At 42.5% G+C, this 26720-nt stretch overlaps 1 protein-coding gene across 2 annotated transcripts in view; it reads left to right on the top strand.

The window, feature by feature from the left end:
* Window positions 1–26720, top strand: part of HDC (histidine decarboxylase) — a 107027-nt gene that overhangs the window by 23802 nt on the left and 56505 nt on the right. For both annotated transcript variants that reach the window (XM_069222549.1, XM_069222550.1), the window contains exons 3-4: window positions 17418–17531; window positions 20932–21054. In XM_069222549.1, the coding sequence (XP_069078650.1) occupies window positions 17418–17531; window positions 20932–21054 (237 nt within the window). The remainder of the gene's footprint in view (window positions 1–17417; window positions 17532–20931; window positions 21055–26720) is intronic.

Raw genomic sequence — 26720 nt, forward strand, 5'->3', positions numbered from 1 at the left:
CGCTGCCAACCCGAAGGAAACGAGAGTTCAAATCTGCTGTCGTATTGGTAATGCCCGGAATGTATTCCGCTACTACTGAAATCTTTTGGCTGAGGCAAAAGTGCCAGAATTCCTTCGCTATCTCCGCTAGGAGGTGAGATCTGGTCCCTCCTAGGCGATTGATTTAACTGACTGTGGAGACATTGTCCATCCGCAGGAGAATGCAGCAATGAGCCCGGCGAGGAGCCAGGGATTTGATGGCAAACGATCCTGCCAGGAGTTCCAGGCAGTTGATGTGGTAGGATAGTTCCCGCGGGGACCAACGGCCCCCTGTCTCCACCTGGCCGCAACGTGCCCCCCAGCCCCAACGGCTGGCATCTGACTCTATCACCACATCCGGATTGGAAGGAAAGATCGCTCTGCCATTCCATGCATCCATGTGGTCTAGCCACCATGATATCTCTGTCTTGGCTTCCTCCGAAAGGGGAATTAACTCTGAATATTGAAGACCTTTCTGATAGTGAAGAATCTTCAATCTCTGAAGGGCTCTGTAATTCAGGGGCCCCAGGAAAATCGCCTGAATGGATGAGGCTAGGAGGCCGACGAGGCGAGCTAATGTCCTCAATGATATAGTCGGAGAGGCAAGCGCTCTCCTCAACTCCTTCTTGATCAGATTCCGCTTGCTGATCGGGAGAATTAATAAGGATGCTACAGAGTCTATCTGGAACCCCATGAAATCTATGTTCTGTGAAGGGGTTAGGCTGGACTTCTCGGAGTTTATGATAAACCTGAGTTCTTGGAGTAACTTTATTGTCCAATTGAGGTGGGTCAGCACAAGATCCCTGTCCTGGGCCATGATAAGAATATCGTCCAGGTAAATAATTAGGCGCACTCCACGTTCTCTTAAGTACTGCACCACTGGGTGTAGGAATTTGGTGAAACACCAGGGCGCTGAGGAGAGGCCGAAGGGAAGCACTTTGAATTCGAACCACTGGGAATCCCATTGGAATTGTAGGAAACGCCTGTGAGGTGCGAAAATTGGAACTGAGAGGTAGGCAACTTTGAGGTCTAGCCGTACCATCCAGTCTTTGTCTCTTAAAAGATCTCTGAGGAGATGGATGCCCTCCATCTTGAAATGGCGATACACCATTCAGGAATTGAAATCTTTTAGGTTTAGGACCAGTCTGGATCCGCCGCCCTTCTTTTGTACTAAGAAGATAGTGCTGGCGAAGCCTTGAGGGTGAGGCGAGGATTCCACCACTGCTCCTTTTTGAATGAGAGAGAGAATCTCCTCTTTTATGAATTTGCGATCAGCGAGGGAAAAAAGGAGAGGCATAGGAGGGTTCGTTTGCCTTGGGGGGGCGTACAATTCTAGTTGGAAGCCCTGGACTGATTGAAGAACCCAAGGATCTTGAGTAATAGATTCCCAAGCCTGGAGAAAAAGTTGTATCCTGCCCCCCAATATGACCTCCGAGGGAGGAATAATTCTCACCTGAGTTTGCGTTGTCCTGATTGGAGTTACCTCCACGATATCCTCTGGAGGTTCTACCCCGCCCCCTGTAGCGATTGGGGTAGAAATTGCCTTGGTTTGAGTAACTTCCACGGTTACCCTGGGAGGCGTATCTGGGAGCCTGGTATCTTTGGCCTGGCGCTCGGCCCCTGAAATGTCCGGCCCGGATAAAAAGAGCGTTGTTGAATACTTTCTTGATGTTAGACTGGGCTTTGTCAAGGGCTGTGAATGTAGCTACGTATTTGCTCAAATTGGAAATAAATTTATCTCCAAAGAGCATACCATTGGCCGATGAACCAGCTTCGTTAGTGGCCAACTCTGCGAGCTTTGGGTCTAAACGAATGAGGAAAGATCGTCTGCGTTCCGTTGACATGGCGCAGTTTGCGTTGCCTAGGAGGCAGATTGCTCTCTGAGCCCATTGAAGTATTGCCTCCGTATCCAACGGCATCTCCGTTTCTTTGGATTCTATGGCTAAATCCAGTATTTTCGTTAGAGGACCGGACATGTCCAATAACTTGTCCTGGCAGCCTCTCCAGGCACGGTCTAGACCCTTTTTCGGGTTTTTGGCGAATTTCCGGAGAAAGGTCTCCATGCTAGGATCCAACTCTGGCGTGTCTGCCACTTTGCCAAGGAGGGAGGGGCGGGCCATTCTGACCTAAGGGTGTTGCGTACTTCTTTTTCAAAACCTCTGCGCAGTCTGTCTTGGACGTAATTAGCCACCTCTTGGTGAGGAACCCACTCAGTAGAGCGAGGGGGGATAATATCTTCTGGGGAGAATAAAAGATTCTTGCCTTGAGGGGGGTCACCCTCGGGAATACCATGCCTCGTCTTGGGCTGCTTTTTGCGCAGTTGAGGGTCAGCTTGCGAATCGTCCGAATCCGATTTTGAGGAGGAAGGGTCGTGATAACTGAAATGAGAGGATTGCAAAGGGTTGGAAGATGAATCTTGAGGAGGAAGGAACCCTCTATATGCATGGTCACGCAACACGGAGGTTGCCATCTGCGACAAAATTTCTGCGGAAGAAGTGCCACTTGAGCGTTGCAGTTTAATACCCAACACTTCGCCGGAATCCCCGGCCTGTAAGCGAGGTTGCTGGCTACTCTCGCCCAAAAATTCTCTTTTGGCAAAGTTTGATAGAGGTTGGGTAAAGGGTTTGAGGGCCTGAATTCGCGCCCAGTTCACGGAATCTTGCACGTGGTAACCAAGTGCTTCCACCAGTCTTTCCTCCATTTGGTGTTCTGAGGGAACCTCGTGCAGTTCGCCATACTGCTCGTCCTCATTGGCGTAGTACGCCATCTTAATATATATCTCTGGCGAGGAGGAGTTAACGGGGGGCAAAAAACCCTGAGCAGGTGAATGAAGTTGAATTGTAATCGGTAAATCTTTTTATGTGGAGGGAGCCACCTGCAAAAATCTTTAATGTCTTTAATATTTGGTGAGAAAACCAAATATGCCCCCTGAGCAAAGCTCTTCAAGTATTTTTGCAGCCCCTGCGGGCGATTTCAGGCCGAGTTAGATTAAAGATTGCCGCTCCGTGCACACATGCAGCAAAACCGGCCGGAAAACCTCTGATCGGCTCAGTGCGCGTGCGCACGCATGGGCATGAAAAGAGGACTGCGTCCTCTGAGACGAGCGAATGCTCGTTCTTTTGGCCTGCTCCCACTCCACACCGGTAGGCAACAAGATAAACAACAAATTTTGTGGAGACGAAGCTCCGGAACGTTTTTAAACAAAAAACAAATTGTTATTGTTAAGCGCGCTCGCTTAAATTAGTATACAGCAAATAACAAAGCACTGGAGCGTTTTGCGCGTGACTTAACTGGCTTCTGGAGCAGCAAAGAAAGAGGAAGGACTATAGCGTTCAAGCTATTTATGGACAGTATCGGGCCATGATTGGTGGTCTAAGGCTCATGGGATTTGTAGTTTTAAAATCATTGTTTTTATTGGCTGCTGTGTTTGTCAGTAAAGTTAAGAGAAGCATAATCCGAAGCCTCCGGTCCTGACATAGAATTTTCAGATGCAATAACGGTTGCCTTGACCTGCTAAAATTTATCAGGGAAAAAATCTTGGTGATCCATTGTAAGTCGTAAAACTCAGAATTGTAGTTTGTGCGGTAACGTGAGTTACTAAACATACTGGAACGGGCCACTTGTAATGAGGGCCTTAGTCCTGGGCCGTAGCCACGGAGAACGAGATGAGGCGCGGTGGGGGGGGGCGGGTTTCTAGGGTCAGCAAGGACAGGCTAGCCTATATTTGTATTTGTCCCCCCCCCCCGACCCCTAAACAGGCGCCACTTAATGTCAGTAAAGATGTTTACTTGGGGATGAATATGCAGAACGCTGAAGAAATGGAGAGCTTAACTGTGCAGCTGATATTACTGAAGGCAAAAGGCAGTGTTCGCCTTCTTATCCGCAGTGAGGCGGCGGGCCTGGGCCCTGGGACAGGCGAAGGGCCTGCTTCAGATCCTGGGAGTCTGCTAGTGCTTCTGACCCAGAGGTAGGATTGCAGTTTGCACATTTGCTGGAAAAATAAGGGCCTAACTGATAACATACCTTGAGGCACCCGTGTCACAGGGTGCTGCCTGGAAAGGCTGAGGCTGCTCCTTCTCTGGCTGAAGAACAGCTAGCGAAGACACACGAATATATATTTTTTTCACTCCTTAAGGCAAGACTCTTTTTTACACATTTATTTTAGAATAAGAAACAGTAAATGAGTGAAGTGACGGCGGCATTTAGAGGTCTGACTGTTGGAAATGACACTTCAGGCATGGTGCACACTCCAGAAGCAGAGGAACCTGGCTGTCCTGGCACAGGACAAGGGCCCATTGGGCCCTGCCATCCTGACCAACGTCTGTTTTTCCCTTGAAAATCACTTTTTATTTATATTTCCTTCCCCTCTTATTGACTGTCACTACGATGCATCTGTCCTCTCTGCCTCTTCCTCGTAATTCTATTTGCTGTCTTCATTCTGTGTGAATGTCCCTCTTGTCTTGCAGTCTTATTTTGATATTCTTTACATAGTACTGGTCACGCGTGAGTATTGACAACCCCCGTTTTCACTCTATGATAATTTTCACTCCCTCCTTTTCTCTCCCACACATGTCCTTCCTTTCTGTCTTTAGTTTTCATTTCGTTCTTTTCACTTAATCTGTTCCTTTCTTTACCTCTTTGCAGCTCACCCCTCACTCACTCTCATTGCCCTCTATGTGGCACACATACTAACACATATACTGAGGTAATTAATGAGCCATGGCTCCTTTACTGTTCTCTTTAATTGGCCATTTAATGTTTATATCTTCCTTTCCGACTTTGCCCTTCACTGTACCTTTTATCATCCAATTTCTGTGTCTTTTGACCTCTTTGGCTATGCATTGTACTCTTTTGTCACTCCGTCTTTGAGAACCCTTACTCTCTGGTGTACTCCTCCTTGTTTGCCCCACATTCCTGGCATTCGTTTCTCCTTTATGCTCTCCTACAATCCTGCATCTTCCCCATCTCTATAACTGTCTATAACTGTCTTTTGTCAAACAATGGTTCTCTTTATCTCTTGTACACCTTTACTTCTCGTTCTCGGTCTCCCCCTGGCAGTTAGATTTTGTTTGTTGTCATCTTTTTACTTGTGCTAGTCTTCTTGTCGGTTGGGGGTGACTGAGCAAGGGCCACCGTGGTGCAAAACTGCCTGATGATCAGCAGGGGGAGGGGGGGGGGGTGACTATAACTGATGCAAGTGACCGTGCTTGATGGAGATGAATCTACTTGATGTGGGTGACTGCCCTGTGTGATGATTTGAGATGGGTAATTGTACCTGATATGAGTGATTATTTGTTATTTGTACTAGACTGGAAAGATTGCACTTAATATCTGTGAGAGAAGTATGAGTGTGGGCGTCTTACATTCTCTTACTGCCTGTGTGTGTGAGAGAGAGCAGCGTGTATGTGTAAGTGGCAGTACACATGTATGAGCTTGTGCGACAAGTAAGCAGATGTTTCAGGTTACCCTGGAGATCCTGCAATAGCCTCTAAAGGAACTGATTTTGAGCTACTTGAAAAATTCTATAATTTGCATATCCCCATATGGCTGCACCATATGAACCTGCTGAGATATATTTTGTTTTGTAGAAATATATCAACTCCTTAACTGGCTTTTGCCCTAATTTCTGGGTGATTCCAAAGATTGCTTCAATATTACTTTTAAAACAAGATGTTTGAACCGTTAATACATTTTTCCAAGCTAAAGAGGAGCTAAAAGGGATTCCCAAGTAATTTGGTAACTTTTCTTAGACTTTGCTACCCATCCTAAAAGTTGTGGTCTTCGTGGTCTTCGTGTTACGATGGCCACACGTCATAATAAACGATTTGCCATAATTGTAGTCTGTAGTCTGTAAAACCATCTAATAAAATTTGCAGTATATTTGCAGTACGAACAACTAATACGGCATCATCCACATATAATAAAATCGGAATCTGATGGGCCCCAATGCAAGGCAAATCTTTCCCGTGTTGAATCAAATGACTAGGAACACCATTTATATATAATACAAATAAAAATGGTGCAAGGATACATCCCTGTCGAACACCACATGTTACCTTTATAGTTATTCTGTGTTGTTACAGCTTTGCCTTGTTTCAACACCACATATGTGGGATAGTCATCTCTACATTGGTATCACGAGTATTTGAAATAAATTTAGTGGCAACAGGCTTATATAGTTCTATAATTCTACAGTGATGGACACCATATCACTTAGCAAGTTAAAAAGTCTAGCAATTTGTGTTTAGTAATTTTAGAATTAGTGGATCTATTCCCCTTACCAGTGGAATTACCCCAAATGATAGGTGGTTTAGGGCGCTCCTGCACCACAGGGGCCTGTGCTACACTTACGCCACACCCCTTTACCTTTTTGCAAATAGAGGACAGAATACGTTCTCTCAGTTACAGTTCGAGCGTGACTATACATTATACGCATTTGTTCATGTCAAGAAACTACTAGTTGCTCAAACTATTATTTTCAACACAAGTACACATTCATAAGGTGGGCAACATTTTTATGTCTTAATGTTTGAATATGTTCTGTCTGAAATATGGTTGAATTCAACAATGTGCTTTCCAAAGCTCCTAGAAACAATATGACACCCATTTAGGCCATGCCCATTTAAAGCAGATCTTGAATGTTCATCTGTTCTAAAGGAAGATAGGCCTGGATTTGAGACGTAATTTATTTACTTTTATTCATTTATTCACTTTCTTCTACAGTGCAACTTTACCTGAAAGGTGTTATGTGCGCCTAACAAACAACCATCAGATACAATGTTTAAGACAGTGGAGAGAGGGGGTGAGAAAAGTAAATGAGAAGGAGGGTCGCAACCTTAATGCAAGTTACTCGCCCTTTTGGAACCACTGCAAACCAGCAAGGAGACACAAAATGGCCAGTCAATGCAGAATATACCAAACTGTGAATGAAATGCTTACCCTTGTTTTATTCATCTGGCCGAGGCTACTTGCGGAGTGTATAAGATATCCTTTCATCGTATATTCTTGCAGGCTGGAGCTCAGATTGTAGCTGCACACTACAGGTGTATGCTTTCAGGGTATTTCTACCTTGTTTGTGTTGCTTAATAATTGCAAACAGCCTATAAGATTTTAAAATGAATCTGATCAACTTATTTCCTCCGTGGCTAAGAACAATTATTGCTGCTTTGTAACCATTTCCCTTCATTACGGGGTTTAATATTTAATTTGTTTTCTTAATTTAAGGCACAGCCTGACCAGGGGCGGCTCCTCCATTTGGGGGGACGAGTGTCATCCCCCGCCAGCAGCAGTAGCTGCAAACCCTTTATGGAAAAACTATAATAAGCATAGTTTATTATCGTTTTTCAGTAAAAAGGGCGGGGCCAGTGGGGTGACGAGTAGTGAGGGGGAGTGCACAGCACTGCACCTTACTGCGCATGTATGTTTAGGTGACTGTCTCAGGCCGGCCAAACATACATGCGCACTGAGTTCTCTCCAGCCCAGCAACATAGTTGCTGGGCTGGAGAGAGCCTGCACAGGCTCCCAGTCTGCCTGTGAGTGCCCTGGCTGGGCGCTCCCAGCCAATCCCGACGCTCCTCTGAGCAGCGTCAGGATTGGCGCAGGGCAGTCTGTTAGCCTGTGTCGGTTTGCATCCAGCAACAAAGCAGAGGAGCGGAGTGACGCACAGCGGCAAAGGTAAGTTTATTTTCTTTTTTATATTAATTTATTTTTTATTTCCTCCCACCCCCACACGCCGCCCCGCCCCTTCTGTGCTCAGTGAGCCGCCACTTAGCCTGACTAGGATTATTCGTCATAATTTAATGAGTTTAACTGAATATTTAAAGTGCAAATATTATTTATAATGAAATATGTTATCAATTGTACGTAACAGTAATGGCTGTGTAATCCAAAATAGCACAGTCTATTACAGTCACACAGTGTATTTGTCCATTCTATCTGTTATTTATGTAGCTGACCTTGTTGGGCCACTCTGGAGCGACACAGGAAGGTAATTTAGCAGTTTGGGATCACACTAAACCTTTCGTTTCTGTTCACATTTTAAGGCCTGCTGTAAGACACTGGGTTACTCGATGTGAAAGATTCACAATCTTTGCAAATAATAGGTCCACAATTGTTTCTTTATTGGTAACAAGTAAACCACTGTAGCACTTGATTCTATCAGGGTAGCAAACCAGAGCAGTCCAAGGCCTTCCCTGAAGAGGTGGTGTGGGCTTGCAATCTCTATTTGCTGGGACGCAGCAACAACACTCAAAATTATTGTCCAGTCAATGCATTTTCTTTTAAAAAGGAAAAGTACTTTAACACACACACTACTAGATACTACACATTAATTACAAATACGTACATCAGGAAGATGGAAATACCTTTGGTGAAACTACAATATCACATTACACCCCTAGTTGGTCCTAAATAATATAATCACAATATCTAACCACCTATAGCGGATACAACCTCACAATGTGAGAAAAGGTCATTAGACATCAAACTGACCTACTGGCTTTGCCAGGGTGTCACCACATTAAAAAAATACCTACATATTATGATTCACCATTGAAAACAATCTGGATCATAACATATTCAAATGTATTAATTATAGGAATTACAACATTGATCAATAATACTGTCAATTAAACATTTCAATTTCAAAAATATGTGTGCCAGACCATGTATTCACTTTTTATTGGACAAATAAGACAGCCATAGGACCATCCACAAGGGGTTCCTGCACTCTAATGCCCTGGAGCAAAAGCTACATTCTGTGAATGCTTAGAACTATGGCAAGTCTTCCCTGTGAACATAGCTTACATACCCCTAGAAACATACAGTCACTTTACTTAAAACCTTTCTTGGGGCCTACTGCACCTCCTGCAGCCCACTGCAACAGCTGAGCAAAACGTTGGTCAGGCCCCTTTCCAGTTTGGGATACCACAAAAAACAAGAATATCCAAATCAGCCTTCATGGAGCATTGAAGGGTGCTCCTCATTCATTTCGGTGTATATTGGATGAGAGGCTTGCTCTGCTTTATCTCCTTTAGGGCCGTATTTATACTTTTTTTAGCGCGCATTTGCGCCGCTTTTTGACGCAAAACGGCACAAACCTACAAAATACAATGGTATTTTGCAAGTTTGCGCCGTTTTTGCGTCAAAAAACGACGCAAATGCGGCGCAAAAAAAGTATAAATACGGGCCTTAGTGTCCTCACGTTGCAGGTGTTTTCCCCTCTGTTTTTCTTTTTTTATTTAGGGTCCAAGACAAGCACCACCCACTGGCAGCACATGAACCACAATGCTGACTCTATTGTAAGCATGGTTGTGGATGGGTTGCTGCCATGCTGTGCCTCCCCCAAAATCCTTGGTCATGGGGATCGTGAGGCAGCACAGCATAGAGAAGATGTTTATAAATAAAATGACACCAAAATGACAAAAATCCAATCAGCAGAACCAGAGATAATGTCTTTTAAAGTTTTACGTGAAAATATTGCCAAGAATGAAAAATCATCATGCTAGACCAGGGGAAAGTCACAAGTTCAGACAGACCATAATGGAGCATCAGTCTGACACAGGGACCATTTTAGTACTGCTGAACAGTTACCTGCTAAAGTCTTGCATTCATGGAGGCCATGAGGGGGAGGCTGTTGGCTCAAGGAGCAGGCTGAGCATGCAGATGATCATTGCTGTTGGGTGAAGAGTTGGTCATCGCTGTAATTTTGCACTAGGTGCTTGCCGTGTATGGTTGCTGCTGCCGTGAAGTGCAGATCTTGTGTTGCCGGTTGACACAGGCATTCATGGGCAACGCAAAGAGCTGGTCCTGCTTGAATTTTGCATTAGCAGTCATCATTGGTGGTCGATTCTCAGCCTGAAAAGATCACTTTGCGGTCACAAGTAGCCCAAAACCTCTGTAACTCCACCTTTTCTTGAAGAGGAGTTCTCACTGATGCCAACCACAGTTCCAGGATTTGGGGGATACCTCTTGGGGATCAGGACTGACTCCGGCAGAGGCCAGCTGCAGGACTCAGGCAGGTTCAGTTAGTACTGGTCAGCTGTGCAGTTGCACAGAGGCCTTTGGAAGCTGGTTTTGTCCCTGTAGTTTACACAAGATGTCAGCCAAATTACCCTTGGAGTCACTCTTGGTAGCCTGTGCTGGAGACAAGAAGGTCCATTACTTCTTCAGTCAGCAGGGCAGTCCCTCTTCATCAGACAGCAGGGTAGTCCTTCTTCTGAATCTTCCAGAGGTCTAGGAGTGTTCTGATGAGGTGTTTTGAAGGTTTGACTTTTTTACCTGGTGTCAACATTTGTGTGGGGAATTCCCTGACCTACCCCCAAGTCTAGTTCTGGCCAATTCTTGCCCTTTCCCTGGTCCTAGCTACAAACTGGCTAGGGCTCCAAAAGCAAGGACAGGCCTGGTGTTGTGTTCCGTTGTGTGTGCTACAGGCAGGGCACTTTGAAATGCAATAAGGACATGCTAAAGCATGTCCCCAGTCATCCTGTCAGGAAGACCCTCTACCTTCATAGCTAGGCTTCTATTGTCTCAGTGTCTGGAAGTAATACAGAGCCCACAACAGCAGAGCCATTCACAATCATGTGACCCAGGACACTATCAGAACAGCACAGATGGTTTGGGCAGAAAAATGTCAAGTTTCTAAAAGTGGCATTCTCACAATTGTAACTTAAAATTCGAATTTACTAGCAACTAGTATTTTAGATTAGAATTCATTTGAGCGCAAACATTATTTCTCTATCTGCTCCCAATCTGAAGTTAACACTCATTGAATGTAATATGGCAACCCAGATTTAGTCTAAGGGAAGCATAGCCTCACAGCCAGGACATGTAAAACCTATACCCACATATCCTGATTTTTAAATACCATGCACCCTGCCCTTTGAGCCTCTAGGGCCTACGTCAGGGTAACTCGTAAGCATTAAAAAAGAAGGATTAAGGCTGGTAAAAGGTTCATTTTGGCAAGTCAAAATGGCAGTGTAAACTGCACCACAGGCTGCAGAGATATGCCTGGGCCACATTTCACAGGCCTACTTCAGTGGATGGCACAATGAGTATTGTATTCACTAGTAACAGTTAATGCACAGACCCTGGGTACAAGTAGTACCATATACTGGGGATTTACAAGTAAATTAAATGTGCCAAGTAGGTGCAGGCCAATTTCACCACGTTGTAAGGAGCTAGCACAAGCACTTTAGCACTGGTTAAAAGGGGTAAAGTGCACTGAATCCTAATGCCAACAAAACATGTTCATCAAAGTAAGGGACTGAAAACATTTTGGGAAAATACCACAGCAAGAATGTCAGGTCTAACAATAATAAACAAAAAGTGAGGTTGACTCAAAGGCATCCATTACAAGTGTTGTGTTAATCTATCAAGAGCAATATTTGACACTAAATTATATATACTGTGGGTAGCTGTAATTTTGAGATGCAGAAATACATACCTATTCCATGAGTGACGCTGAATGTCCCCAGAGAAATTATGAATTATCATAGGACTTTGGATTACAGAACCCAGTTTCCTTCGTACTTTCCCTTTTTTCCAATTGGAAATTTCCAGGATTCACCTAGTGAAATATTTGGAGGGGGCAACAAGAATGTCGTTTTTCTGCTAGAGTCATAATCATGAATCAGCCAGTAACTCTTGCTTCTGGCTGAATTACTATTACCTCCATGCTTGTGATGATACCAAAGGCAGACATTGACTTGAAAATGGTGGCATAAGACAGAATAGGATTAGTAATGAAATGAAGTTGAAGAGGAAAGATACAGGTGAGAGGGGAAATAGATGGAAAAGAGAAGACTAAAACATCAAGATACAATGAGCTTGAGAAGAGTATATGGAAGGAGGCCCAGAAGAAGGGCAGAAACAGTACCTGAGTGTGATGCGAGGGATATAGAGATAAAGGTAAGGTCCAGGTGAAGATTATGGTGAAAAGGAAACTGGGAGATCGAGGAGATAGCGACACTAGCAGAGTGAGACTGAGTTGGGCATGTGTAGAATCATGGTGGCCCTGGCATGAGATGGCTGTCTTTGGCATGGCATATTGTTGGCATTCTAGGCATTATCATTATCCTCTTTGAAATACTCTGGGCATTCTAGTGCTTAAGGTGACCCTAGTTTAGGGTGTCCCTCCTTCGCATTGTGTGGGCATTCTCAACCATCTTTATTCCTGGCAGAAGGTGTGCCTCATTGATGTATTGTGTGTATCCTTCACTTTATTGTGACCATCTCACTCATTATGGAGGCCATCCTTAGATTGAAGGTGTTCCTCTTTTAAGGTGTTGACCCCCAGAAAATTGTCAGCATCCTTGGTATTTTTCTGCCTAACTAGGCATTATGGGGGCCATTCCTGGGATTGATGATGACCTATGAGTCCTAATGGACATTCTTGATATTTTCTTGGCTGCTACTGGTGTACAGTTCACAACCATAAAAAGTAAAAGTAAGCTAGGGCATGAAATCATGTTTCTCCATAAGGAGAGTTGTATGTAGCATATGTATTAGCAATAAAAAGGTGATAGGTTTGTGAAAAAACAGAAAAATAAAATGTTGTCAGATTTCAACTTATAGAAACAGAAAAGTTAGCATTTAGGAGCAAAAATGTTTCTTTTGTTTGGTAATATAGAGATGATATTTGGGGACAAAATTTAAATATTTCTATGTTGTATTTGATTCTCACATTTCAGTGGAAGTAGTGCTGAGTTGTGAACATGTGGTACTGAAGCTATTTCCTAATTGTTGGTGGGCACATTCCAGTATAGCTATTCTTTCAAGGCTTAGGGGTATGCATTTTATCATCAGTTGCTATGTTATGACATTGGTAATGCTGCCTAATGTCCCAGCCTGTAAGATTCCTGTTAGACCTGTCAGGCTTAGTGTATTCTTTTCCCAAACATTTTTTGCCTTACTCTTCCATTTTTTTTCTGATCTCGTTTTTGTTTGCCAGTGCTAAAGAGTGTGTGGTCACTCTTCAAAACATGGTAACATTGGCTTATCCCTAATTGGCGTATTTAATATACTTATAAGTCTGTAGTAAAGTGGTACAACATGTACCCAGGGTCTGAAAATTAAAATGATATTAGTGGGTTTGCAGAGGAAAAAACTACTAATCCTAGTTGAGACCCAGTTATACAGGAGGTGTCTATAACAATGTCTCAACAGGTATAATTTAAAACCACAATTTGATGTATAATGAATAACAAAACCAACCACAAGTAGGCACTCACAATATCTTATATAAGTATATACTATATTAAATTAAATGGCAATAAAAAATATAGCAGCATCAGCATTTCTCAAAATTAAGTGAAGTGAACCATAGAACATGAACAGAAAATGCTTGTTCAGCAGTGCTCGTAAACAGCGCAAGTAAAGCACAACAAAAGACAAAAAATTAACAACGTATAGGCTAGAACGAAACATGCATATCCAATTCTATTACATGGGATGAATGTTTAATAAGTCAATTAATCAACCACATATAAAAGATCAAAGGAGACCCAATTCAGCCGTCAGAAATCAACATTTAGACTCCAGGTAATTTCAGGATCGTCATTAGGACTATAGACAATGGAAAATGAAGTCCTGGAGTATAATTCAAAGGAGATTCACAGATTCACATGAAGAACAAGAAATCAGTCCCACTATCAGGGTCAATCAACGAATATTCTGGAGTGCATCAGATACATAAAGAAGAACACTAAGGGGGTCATTATGACCTTGGCGGAAGGCGGAGAAGCGGCGGTAAGACCGCCAACAGGCTGGCGGTCTTTCCTCTGTGTATTATGACTATGGCGGTTCCCGCCATGGTCATCCACCGGTTCTCCGTTCCGCCCGCCGGGCTGGAGACCAGGGCCTCCAGCCCGGCAGCCGTCACTATACTGCCGGCGGTATTTGGACCCGGCTTACCGCCATGGATTTCATGCGGTTTGAAACCGCCATGAAATCCATGGCGGTAAGCACTATCAGTGCCAGGGAATTCCTTCCCTGGCACTGATAGGGGTCTCCCCCACCCCCCAACCCCACCCCGAATCCCTTCCCTACCCCCCCACCCACCCTGCCACACCCGAAGGTGGCAGGATCCCCCTCCCCACCCCGACCCCCAACATAACATCACTCATACACACACGACACGCACGCAGGCACCACCAACACACATACACGCACACACACCGACATACATGCCAACATCCACACACACAGTCAGACACGCACATCCACATTCAAACATACACGCACACATCCATACAGACATACCTACAGAAATACACACACTCATTCCCATACACACAACACCCCTGCAAGCATACACGCACTCACACACCCCCTCTACATACACACACACACCCCCATGCACGCACACAACACACAGCACCCCCCCACCTCCCTCCCCTCACGGACGATTGATTTACCTGGTCCGACGATCCTTCGGGAGGGGACGGGAGCCATGGTGGCTGCTCCGCCGTCACCACACCGCCAACAGAACACCGCCACGCCGAATCACAGGACGTGATTCGCTGGGTGGTGTTCTATTGGCGTGGCGATGGAGGTGGAGCAACCTCCACTTCTCCGCCGTCCGCCAGTATGGCTGTTGGAGGCTCTCCGTCCGTAAAAGGACGGAGAGCTGCCAACGTCATAATAGGCAGAGCGGCAAACCGCCACCACTGACGGTCTTCCGCACGGCGATCCCTTGGCGGTCTTGAAAAAAGACCGCCGAGGTCAAAATGACCCCCTAAGTGGCTCAATGGAAGGCACACTGTCCTAATGACCTCCAATTATAAATTCCCGAGTCAGGATATGATTATAGGCCAAGAGAGCCAATGGGTCTAATCAAACACCTCCTTGTGATAGCAGCGTAATTTACAGGGTCCGGACTCAATCATGTAATTACTGCTCACCTCTTCATAATAATAAGGGTCCAGACTCAATTAGGAAACAGAATAAGGTGGTAAATCAATTGCTAATATCCCATCAAATCAATAGGGAAGAGAACCACCTCAAAACTACTCCAGTTAGTGAGCTTGCAGCACTGATTGTGCTACCCACTTAAGTAGCCCTGCATACATTTCTCAGGCCTGCCATTGCAGACTGTGTGTGCAGTTTCAAGCTACCATTTCAACCTGGCAAAAAAAAAAAAACATTTGCCAGGCGGAAGCCTTCTTTTTTAAAATACCTATTAGTCATCCCCATAATAGTTCCCAAACAGCCCACAGGGCAAGGTACAATGTATTCAAAAAGTTGGACATGTAATTTTAAGGTTTACATGTCCTGGAAGTGAAAAACTCTTAAATTTGTTTCTCACTATTGCAGGGCCTACTCTTCCAGAGGATAACATTGGAGTTACCTTATTACATTTAATAAGGATGATTTCCAAATGAGAACCTGTAAGCAGTTCATATTTGGTCTCTTCGGAGTTGAAATGAAAAATCCTCTTCTTTGGTAAAGTTGGATTTTGAATTAGAATTTTAAAAATCCCATTTTTAGAAAGTTGTCATTTTCCTGTGTCAGCCATTTAATGCTTGCAGTCTGTATCTGGATCACATGAGTGGGTGTAGTTGGCAGTTGGTCTTTGTGTGTGCCTCCTAGACAGCCACAAACAAAAGAGAGCTTAGGTGTGCCTGGATGGGCCATCACTGGTATGATGGGACAGTGGAGTTGGGCACAGCCACACTTCAACCTGAGTAGGCTGTGACCTGCCTTCATGGAGAGGATTGCATGTCCCCTGCAGGGAGGGAGAAGGAAACCTGAGCACTTCAAGGGGAATCCTCTATATGTTTCTCCCAATTCAAACAAGGCACCAGGTATAAATAGTGAACCTCAGACACCAACTCTTCAGTACAGTTCTGGACCTGTGGAAGACTCTGCCAGGGAGAAGGACTGCTGTGCTGCTGAAAGGACTGCTACTCTGCTGGACTGCTGCCCTGAAGGACTGCCACCCTCCTGTGCTGATGTGCTGCCCTCTTGCCTGAATGAGACGCACAGGACCTGTACCCTGGACCATCAGAGTGACTCCAAGGGCTAATCTATTGTAACCAGCACTTGGACTCTGCAACTGTAAATCCTATCCTGCCTACTGACTGAGCGTACGAGATCTGTGCCAAATGCTTTTTATCTCTTCCTCCTCTAAGTAGAGTAACAATCATAGTATATTAATAACATTGTACTAGAAATGGGCCGCTTGGAAATAAATGAAAGCTGGCGGGAGGATAGAAGTGAAATAAGATGAGAGGAGTCCATGTATGAGTAAAGACCCAGCCCCTTTAAATACCTCTAAAATCTATAGCCTTTTGGCCAATTTGTTGGATAACAGAACAGAAAATGATTGTGCTCGGGGTGGACAGGTTTTCTCGGGGTGTGAACACCTAACACTGCAGGGGAGCACCATAATTGCAGGGCACATAGTGAAAGATCGGGATATTTCATGAGTACCCCATGAGAACTGATTGTAAATCATATGGCTATTTTAGCCAAATCTGAAACTTCTGACTCTTTGGGCGGAGTGGTGACTTATAGTTTGAACGCCCAAACTCTCATGGAGAAGATTCTTAGAAAAAGTGCTCTGTAAAATATACTATTTAACCCTATTTAAAAAACAATGTCTCCATGAAAGGGTCGAGTAAAGTTATTTTGCACTTTTAGTGCCATTGAAGATATGGTCCTAAGTGGAGGGGAGGGGAAGTTATGTTTTTCTTGCTTCTAACTTCAAATGGTGGTAACACATAGGGCCTGATTCTAACTTTGGAGGACGGTGTTAAACCGTCCCAAAAGTGGCGGATATACCACCTACCGTATTACGAGTCCATTATATCCTATGGAACTCGTAATACGGTAGGTGGTATATCCGCCACTTTTGGGACGGTTTAACACCGTCCTCCAAAGTTAGAATCAGGCCCATAGTCTGTGTGAGCAGGCTTGTTGTGTAGGAAATCGTATAGCAGTGGTGCTTAGCCAGTGGTCCAGGGACCGATAGGGGTCCACGAGACCTACTCAGGGAGTCTGTGCCTTTTTTAAAATAGAATTACATAATATTAACGTTAATTAAGATTAGTAACGACATGCAATGAAAGAAGCAAGATTGCACATTGAAAACCTTTTCTATATTTGACTGTAAATTAAACAAAATATTTCAATATTTGAGCATTTATTTGATGTATTTTTAGCTTTCTTTGTGTATTGTTTTGAGGTTCAAAACGTATACATTGTTTAGTCAGGGGGATCCCCAACTTCCAATTATGACTGATTGGGGGGTCCCCGGATTCAAGTGATTAAGTGGAAGCCCATAGAAGTGAAAAGGTTAAGAACCGCTGTTGTACACTGGTTTACTTTCACTTTTCTTTAAATATGGTGCTTTCTTGAGGCCTTCAGAACATGACACTGTTTCAACGTTTCTCTTTCAGGTGGTTCATTGGCAGAGTCCGCATATGCATGCTTACTTTCCTGCTCTTACCTCGTGGCCTTCGCTTTTGGGAGACATGCTGGCTGATGCTATCAACTGCTTAGGATTTACGTGGGTATGTAGCGTTTCATCCCTCTGAAATGTGATGCTGCAGACTATTCACATAAATGCCAAGTTTTAAAAAACACCTACATTTCACAGAAACAACTAAGCATACCGGTTGCAGCATCAAATAGATTACAATTTATCATTTTCATTTCAACCGTACCAGTTTAGTTCATTTTAAATAAAATTATTTTTTCTAAAATTCATATTTTTGATTGATATTTCTTGTTTGAGTGTAGTGCGATGCACACGAATAAATACTGGCTTTTAAATGTATACATTAGATTAAACAAGACCAGTCATTGGTTTGTTTGTAATTTTAAGAACTGTCAGGAACGTGCTTTTAACAAAACTAGATGTATGTGAAGAGGCAAATATGCGTCAATTAACTACCTTTAAGGACAATGGGCTCAATGAGAAAAGGCTAAATGGGCTAATTTTGTATTATAAAACCGCCAAGGTGCACTTAGAGTGTCCGATTTCACCTAAATTTACACTGAATAAATGCCTGATAATCGAATCCTATTAATAAATGAAGGTTATGTCTGGTAGCTGAGTGCAGAGGAGGTATGCAGGAGGCATTGGCAAAACCAATCGGTCTGGCTCTGTAGTGTTAACACACACAGACTGAGGTATGGAAAATGAGTGTAGAATATCTGTCCATTGTCTCTATGCAACCTTCCCTTTTCTGTGCCTCCAAAATCTAATGAAAAAAAAGCAATGAAGATTAAAATCTCCCAGGAAACTCTGGTTACAAGAGGAAGGGCTACATGTACAAAGCAATTGTCTAGTCTCAAACGGGCTGATTGCGACTAGAACATTTTTTTGGGGGATGTACAAAGCCCAAATTGTGATTTAGTAACTTGTTACCGAATTGCAATTGGATTTTGTGATTCGATATTAGGAAGGGGCATGTTGAGGGCGTTGCTTACTTATACTGAATCTGAAAGGTATGTATGAATGTTTTACTACCAAAATGCAGTTGCAAAACATTCACAGATTACCATCAATTTCAAATTGGTGGTAAGCCATTCGCAAAGGGGATGGGGTCCCAACGGGACTCCTTCCTATTTGTGATTGGGGGCGCCCACGTTTTTTCAGAGCAGGTAGTGGTCCCACGGACTACTACCCACTCTGAAAAAATGACAAGAAAACTTTTCAATTTTATTTTTGAAATGCATCCTGTTTTTCTTTATGGAGAATGGGCTGCATTTAGAAAAACAACACTGCTTTATTTCCAGCAGGCCACCATCCCTGTGAGTGCCGCCATTCCCAATTAGTAAAAAAATGCAACCTGCCTCATGAATATTAATGAGGCAGGTCCCTTGTGACCCATTTGGGAATCGCTAACAGTGTCTGAGACACTGTTGTGCTTCAGATTTTGCAACTTACAAATTGCGAGTCGCTAAAACTCGCAATTTGCGAGTTCAAAATCTGACGTTTGTATGTGACCCGAAGTGAGTCGCATAGTGCTGTAATTGTGGCTATGCAGGAGATGGGGCCACTACATATGTTGATTACGGTGTGTCACCTTTGATGACTGTTTGACTACAGGGCTTTTCCCCAAAATTCCAGTGAGGTCCTGCATATTCAGGCCCAGGGCATGATTATATGTTTTATATGGTTCTGGCTCGATAAGTCATCATGTTATAAATTTACATTTACACCAGCATGTTATGAATTTACCTGTTCACTTGACAGACTGTTCCGTAAAGGGCAGATATTATACACTGATAAGGGTCATTAATCAGACCTGATGAATGCCATTCACTCTTAGTGGCCTTGAATTTGATGACTGAAACACATTGAAATGCAGGATGCTTTGGTATTTACATCCTTATGCATCCATTATATATATTTTTTAACCTTCTCTCGCACTCCAAAAAGTTATATTGGGGTAGCCTCTAGGTATTTTAACTCTCTACATCTCCATACAAAAGAGGCACCTAAGTACTCCCTCCACTGAGGGCAGGCTCATCCGCGTTTTTAGTATACCACATGACACCTGATGATGAAGCTAATATAGTGGGCCAGGGTCCTTTTTACACAAAAACTGTGAATATTTGTAGAGCATTGTTAGACTTGTCAGCCATAGGGTGCTCTTCCCCCTAACCTTTTGCCTTTCTTTCCCATATTTCCTGAACTCATATTTGCTGGCCTTAGGACTCTGCACACTTTACCACAGCTAACCAGTGCTTGTGCTATCTCCTCTAAACATGGTTACATCCCCAATTGCCATATTTAAGTGTCTTGTAAGCCCCTAGTAAAGTGCCACTACAGGTGCTCCAGGCCTGTAAATTAAATGCTACTAGTGGGTCTGCATCCCTGATTGTGATACTCACTTAAGTTGCCTTTTATAACATGTTTCAGGCTTGCCATTGCAACCTGTGTGAGTACAGTTTCACACTTCCATTTCAACTTGGCAAAATAAACCCTTTTCCAGGTCCAAACTTTCCAGTTTAATACATATGTCCCCTCTAGTGTAGTCCATGGGCAGCCCAAAGGGCAGGGTGCAATGTATGTTAAAAGTAGGACATGTGCTTTCAAGTGTTACATGTCCTGGTAGTGAAACACACTTACATTTCACTACTGCAAGGCCTACCTCTCCAACAGGATAACAGGATAACATTGGAATTGCCTTATTACATTTTATAGGTTTAATTTCCAAATGGGAATAGGTAACCAGTCCATGATTGGTATCTCTGGAATCCTAATTTAAGATCCTAAGTGGTGAAGTCGGATGTCAAATTACAATTCTGAAAATGCCACTTTTGGAAAGTTGGCATTTGCCTGCCTTTGCACGGCAATCATGCTTGTCAGTGGAGTCCCAAGATGTTCAAGACATTATATTAAGCTGTATTTTAAGAGAATATGTTCTCCCAATGTAAAAAAGGTTTTGTTTATGTTTTGTTTGTGACGTATTGAATGGGAGGAAAAAAATAGCGCAAGTTGTACACAATTTTTACCAGATTTCTCCATTACATCTAAGCCTATAACTGAAGTGCCTGCTAATCCTCGGGTATTGTAAAACATTCTCCTAGTTCCATGGAAAGACACAGTAAAGTTTACTGATTTTCTGCAAACGTTAAGTGTTTTGTTACTGTTTTTATAAAATACAGCAGTGTGGTAAGCCAGCTCTCGCACTTAGTATAAAACACCATGAAGATACCAAATAAATAATGAACAATAAAAATAAATTTAAAGTTAGATTTGTTGAAGGCGCATAACAGCAACTTTTGAAATCTGTCTGATTGCGGATATATTTTTCTACTTTGCCATGTGGTGTAATACATTCAATAAAAGTAAGCATGGGACATGTTTATGTCCTATTTAAATGATGCATGGTTTTCTATAGAAATAATTATATTCCTGTACATGAAATCACATCTAAGCAAACTTGTATTTTAAAGGCCTCTAGCCCAGCTTGTACAGAGCTGGAGATGAATATTATGGACTGGCTCGCCAAAATGTTGGGGCTACCTGATCATTTTCTGCATTATTATCCAAGCAGCAAAGGAGGGGGAGTACTACAGGTAGGTCAGTTTCACAAGTCATGAGATCTGTATTTACTGTTATTGCCTGGGAATAGCAGTATAAGGTTATAAGGTCACCATTTTCTTTCTAAACTCTACTTATTTTTACTTGAATAGGAAAATGTATTGGATTTTTTTGTAGAATTTTACCATTTCATGAAATGAACCGAAACTTAGCAAATGGCATTTGGTGGTGTGCCTGTGTGTGCAGTGTGTTGTCCGTCGGTATTCTTCGTTGCTGCACCTTTAGATGTTGTGAAAAGTTCAAGAACATAGAAGAAAAATGTTCATATGCACACAGTTATTGTAAAGGAAGTTCCACTATGTCTTGGTCCACAGTTCATGCTTTTGTGTTTCAAGCAAAATGTGACCATGGACGTTTCGCTCTTCCTGTTCTGTCACAGGCTTTCTGCTTCTGCTTTCCACACACTTTCAACATGGCTGCCCTTTATACAATACCACCTCCTGTCTGCAGCATGCCATTGATTGCCCAATCTCTTTTCAAACTTTTCAGTTTACCCTGAAAATAACTTCAGACTAAACGTGTAGTGTGGCATCCAGTTTATAATTTGAATTTACCTTTAGGAGCATTGTCCCAAAATGTGAATGTGCAGTGCTTGTTAGCAGTGATGACTTACCCATTGTTGAAGGTGTTTGCCTTGTTCTTCCTTGGCAGCAGACATAAACAAAGGTTGATACTAGCTGTCCATATGGCTATATGCAAACAGGACATAATTTTCCCCTTCTTAGACTTTCCATATACAAATCGCAGTAGCTCATTTTGTTCCATGAATATAAATATGATTTGCAACAAAAACCCACATGCATTGTTTTTGTTAAATGTAAGCACAGACCTGGAAACATGATCTTATTTATAAAGAAAGTTGCAATCGCCTCAATATTATTTAGAAATGGTTACCTGAATCACATTCAATAGATTGCGAAAATTGTGAAATATTTTGCCACAAGTATATGTGTTGCCTATGCAGTACATGGATTCCAAAGGTGTCAAATGCACTTTCTCATACTTTCTACGCCACTTATACGTGGATCCTTTGTTTTCATAATTACATGTCCAGATATGCATGGGGAAGACATTGTGAATGTTTGTGAATGTCCAAACAAATACAACTTTATGGGTGTTCCTCTCAGTTGAAAGAGTTTTTCTGTCAGTAGCAGCTATGTACCTTTCCGCTGGGTGAATATTGATTTTTTCTGCTATTTACTCTAGCATTAGATATATAGTAGAGATGTTTTACTATTTGGCTGGCGGACTTGAAAATAGCAGAGAACTTCACTATTTATCCTGTTGTTGGCTAAATAGTAGGGTTTCTGCATTGAAAAGCTGGCGGCTGTGCAAATAGCATAAACTTTTAATTATTTATTCGGCTGCCAGCTAAATAGCAGGGATTCGGCTCTGTTTGGCCAAAGGCTATACATATATCAGAACAACTTCACTATTTACTTGCCTATTGATTAACTAGTAGAGATTCTGCATTAATTGGCTGGCGGACGTGCAAATAGCAGAAAAACTTCATTATTTACTAGGCCGCTGGCTAAATAGCAGGGATCCTGCACTACCTGTCTATCCTCCATACAGATAGCAGAATCACTTCACTATTTATCCGGTCGTTGACTAAGCAGTGGAGATTCTGAACTGTTCGGCTAGAAGCCATGCAAATAGCATAAAAACATCACTATTTGACTGGCTACTGGTCAAATAGTAGAGATTCTGCACTCTTCGGCTGGCAACCGTACATACAAATGGCAGGAAAATTTGAATATTTACCCGGCTGCTGACCAAATACTAAAGATTGTGCAATGTCCGGCCGTCAGCCATCCAAAGAGCAGAAAAACATTACTATTTACCGGCTGCTGGCTAAACAGTAGAGATTTTGCACTGTGTGGTTGGCGGCCATGCAAATAGCAGAAAACGTCACAATTTACCCAGCCGCTTGTTAAACAGTGAACATTCTGTACTGCTCGTCCGGATAGCTGAGGAACTAGCAGGAAAACTTAAAGATTTACCTGGCTGCTGGCTGAATAGTTGAGATTCTGTGCTGTTGATTTGATGGTCAAGCTAATGGCAGAAAAACGTCACTATTTACCCAGCCACTGGCTAAACCTTAGAGATCCTTCACTGTTTGGCCGGTAGCTGTGCTAATAGCAGTAAAACTTCACTATTTACCCAATCACTAGCTAAATAGTAGAGATTCTGTACTGTTTGGTCAGCAGCCATGTAAATAGAATAACGAGGAAACGTCACTATTTACATGGCCTTGACTAAATAGCAGAGGTTTTGTAATATATTATCTGACAAGTAGCCTGGGAGGTAGCAAAGACATTTCAATATTCAGCTGGGTAAATAGCATAAATAATGTACTGTATTACAGATGACCTTGCAAATAATTTGAAAAGAAACTTCATTGTTTATTTGGTGGCTAGATAAATAGTAGACAGTATGCACAACTTAGCCAGTAGCTATGCAAATATCTGAGGAACTTCACTATTACCGAGCTGCTGTCTAAAGACTACATTTTGTTTTATTATGCCTTATTCAGATTTCAACGGGTACCTACACCAGGTAAAACTAAAAAAAAAGATGAACGCAATTTGCATCTATCTCCTTATGAAAGTTGGGGTCCTAAGTGCATTCGCAAAAATGTGGTTAAAAATTATGTACATGCCTTGTACGATAGGAATAGTATTTTGCTAATCATCCTATGTTCTGCTTAGTCAGTCCACAAAATATTGAAATGCAAGGAGTTGCAGAATCACCAGTCTAATTAATATTTATTAGGAAATTGACAATGTGCGACCTTCTGCATTTGACTGTAATCATATGGATAGTGACCTACAAGGGAGAGCACACCATCTATGATCGCATTCCAGCATCGATTTTTTTTTCCTAAGCTGTCCGTGTTCATTAAAGGAACCAATAGTGGTTTAAAATATAGTTTTGGGAAACTACCCCCCACCCCCCCAAGGATGCCAACATTCTGTCCTAAGGGGACCACTTCACCGTTGCAAATTAGTTACCACCACAACTCGGTGGTCATTAGCTTATCAATGGTTTGCAACAGCAGTTACAGTCACAAACTATTGCTAAATTCCTTTCCGAATTGTAAAGGGGAGAGGGAAACTCGTTTTATTAACTCTCCTATTTGCAATACAGAAAAAATCGCAAAAGTACTTTTACTAACCCAAAGAAATGTCCCACTCATAACGAGGGTTTTGTGCAGATTGCTAAGTATTTTTGTGGTCACAAACCTTATGATGTTGTGACACTAGGCTCTCAGTGCTAAACCTGACTTAGATGCAGGCAATAATTTATAGGTTTAAAGGTCCCAAATGTTACAAATGTTTGGATGTTTTGAATTTATTTTGACAGACATGGCCCAAATGTTCCTCCATTACATAGTGGGACAAAACATAGTGACTTGGGAGTCCCTTTATGGAGCTATCTCGTTCTCCACAAATGCTCCTATTCATTTACATTTACCTGCAGAAGTGAATAACTATAATGATGATTGGATCATTTGCAGGGCTAGTTAAAGCTGTTTAATCTTGTAAAGCTATGTACTTGCTTACTCATTGCCATGGCAATGCACAAGGACCAGATATAGGATTAATAAAAAGCTCCATGGTTTGAGGACACTTTTTTCTGCAGAAAATCAGTACATTCTGGACATATTAATTCTGGTTCCATTCAATTGAAGAAATCAGAGTAAAACATCTTAAAACAATGATTTGTAAAAACAAAAACCAGAAATAGCAATGTTGTTCCTTGGTAACATAGAGCTATCTAATATATAGGGTATCAAAATAGAAACAATTGCATAGGGTTTCTGGTGAAGTGGCCAACACAGTATAATTGAAAGGCTTTATTCCAATTTCGTGAGAGAAGTAAGAAAAACTATGGGCTTGATTTAGAGTTCCAAGGGTGGAGTTAACTCCGTCAAGATGGCAGAGAACAATACCTCTGACACTCTGAGGGACCTTTGCCCACCAAATTCATAATTGTCCACTGTCCGTTGTCTGCTGGCCCTGTGGACAACTCTCTACATTGACATGAACTGCTGTCATGGCTGTTTCTGTCTATGCATGAAACATATGAAGGGCCTTACAGTCAGACATGATTGCTGGCTAGGGAACTTTTATCAAATTGTTTTTCAAACACAAACTTTCCAAGCAAAAAATAATGCTCCCACATGCTGAGAGGTTTCTCCCAGGGTGACAGGGCCATTATTTGTTTCAGCCAGGTCCTACTTCAAGTAGGGTAGATGATATAAAGTACTTCCTTCAGCGGGCACTTCTCTGTTGGGCCACCAGAGGACGTATTCAGTTGAAAATCCACATGCAAAGTAATGGGACTCTTATTAATTGAACTGAATGTAATTGGAATAAGAATTAATGTTACCAGTAAGTCAGGGAAAATATAGGCATCGAAGACACTGAAGAAAAGAAACTCAGAGATTTTTATTCATTGGCTTTATTACAACTATTGTAAGACAGAAGACACTGAATAAACAAAAACTTTTGTTCCCTCCATTCTTGTGACCTACTGATCTATCATTTCACATTTCCACTATAGTATTCATTTTCCTGAGAGGGAACGTAGATCCACTATTGAGCTATTAGAACTGATTTGGGATGTTTCTCTTTCAAATATTATTTTCTGTCTGTCGCTCAGACACAGCCTTTGAGCTAGATGATGGTTCTCACAGCAGTAGCAGTAGTGCCAGCTCAAAGCATAAGTATAAAAAACAAGGACAAAATGAAATATGAGATCTCAGCACCTGGCTATCATCCGCCTTTCTGAGTAGTCACCAAGGACTGAAAAAAGGCCAACTCTGCTTAGGAACTTTGACACCTTTAACAAGAGAAACCCATAACCTACCCCTTACTTCTACCATCTACCCTATGTCGTCACTCAGAAAGAACTAATCAGCAGCCCTTTGCTAAAAAGGACCTCACAGAATTTTTTGGGTAGCTTGTTTTCCATTCTGCTTCACTTTGTTTCTGGGTCTCCACCCTCTAGCCACATGGATGCAGTCACTACATGCCCACTGCATAACGAAGCTGTATCTACTTTCTATCATGTCATGCAAAATGCATCCCACTCCTTCAAACACTAAGACTTTCATCACACTAAGAGTATAAGGTGAGTAAACCTGGCAAAATGGTATGCCTTTCCAAGTGAAGCGTAACGAGTAAAAATATCTGAATTGCCACTCGTTACTTCCTCTTTCTGTGGGTACTCCTCACAGAAAGAGGGCCTGGTCATTTTAGTCCTGATTTGGTGCCATTGGTCCTCATGGCTCTAGTTGTCCTGGTTCCCCTGATGCTCCCCAGCCTGGTCCTAATTTCCCAGTACCTAGTCCTCTTACTTCACTTGAATCTTCAGCTCCTGGTCCTTTGATTCTGACCTTTCTAGTACTCCTAGGCTTGTTCCTGCTTATTCTGATTATTCTAGTCTTCCTAATACTCTCTCATCTTGTCCCTGGTCTTAGTGGCCCTAGTCCAACTATTACTGACCTGACTAGTTCTCTGTGTCTTCCTCTAAAATGTCACAATACTCTTGGCCCTGGACCTTCTGCTTGTGTCCTACTGGACAAATTTGTCCACTTTCCTTTGATCCTCCTTGTTCAGGTAATCCTTCCTTA

This window comes from Pleurodeles waltl, chromosome 3_1 (assembly GCF_031143425.1).
Source record: "Pleurodeles waltl isolate 20211129_DDA chromosome 3_1, aPleWal1.hap1.20221129, whole genome shotgun sequence".
Taxonomy (NCBI): domain Eukaryota; kingdom Metazoa; phylum Chordata; class Amphibia; order Caudata; family Salamandridae; genus Pleurodeles; species Pleurodeles waltl.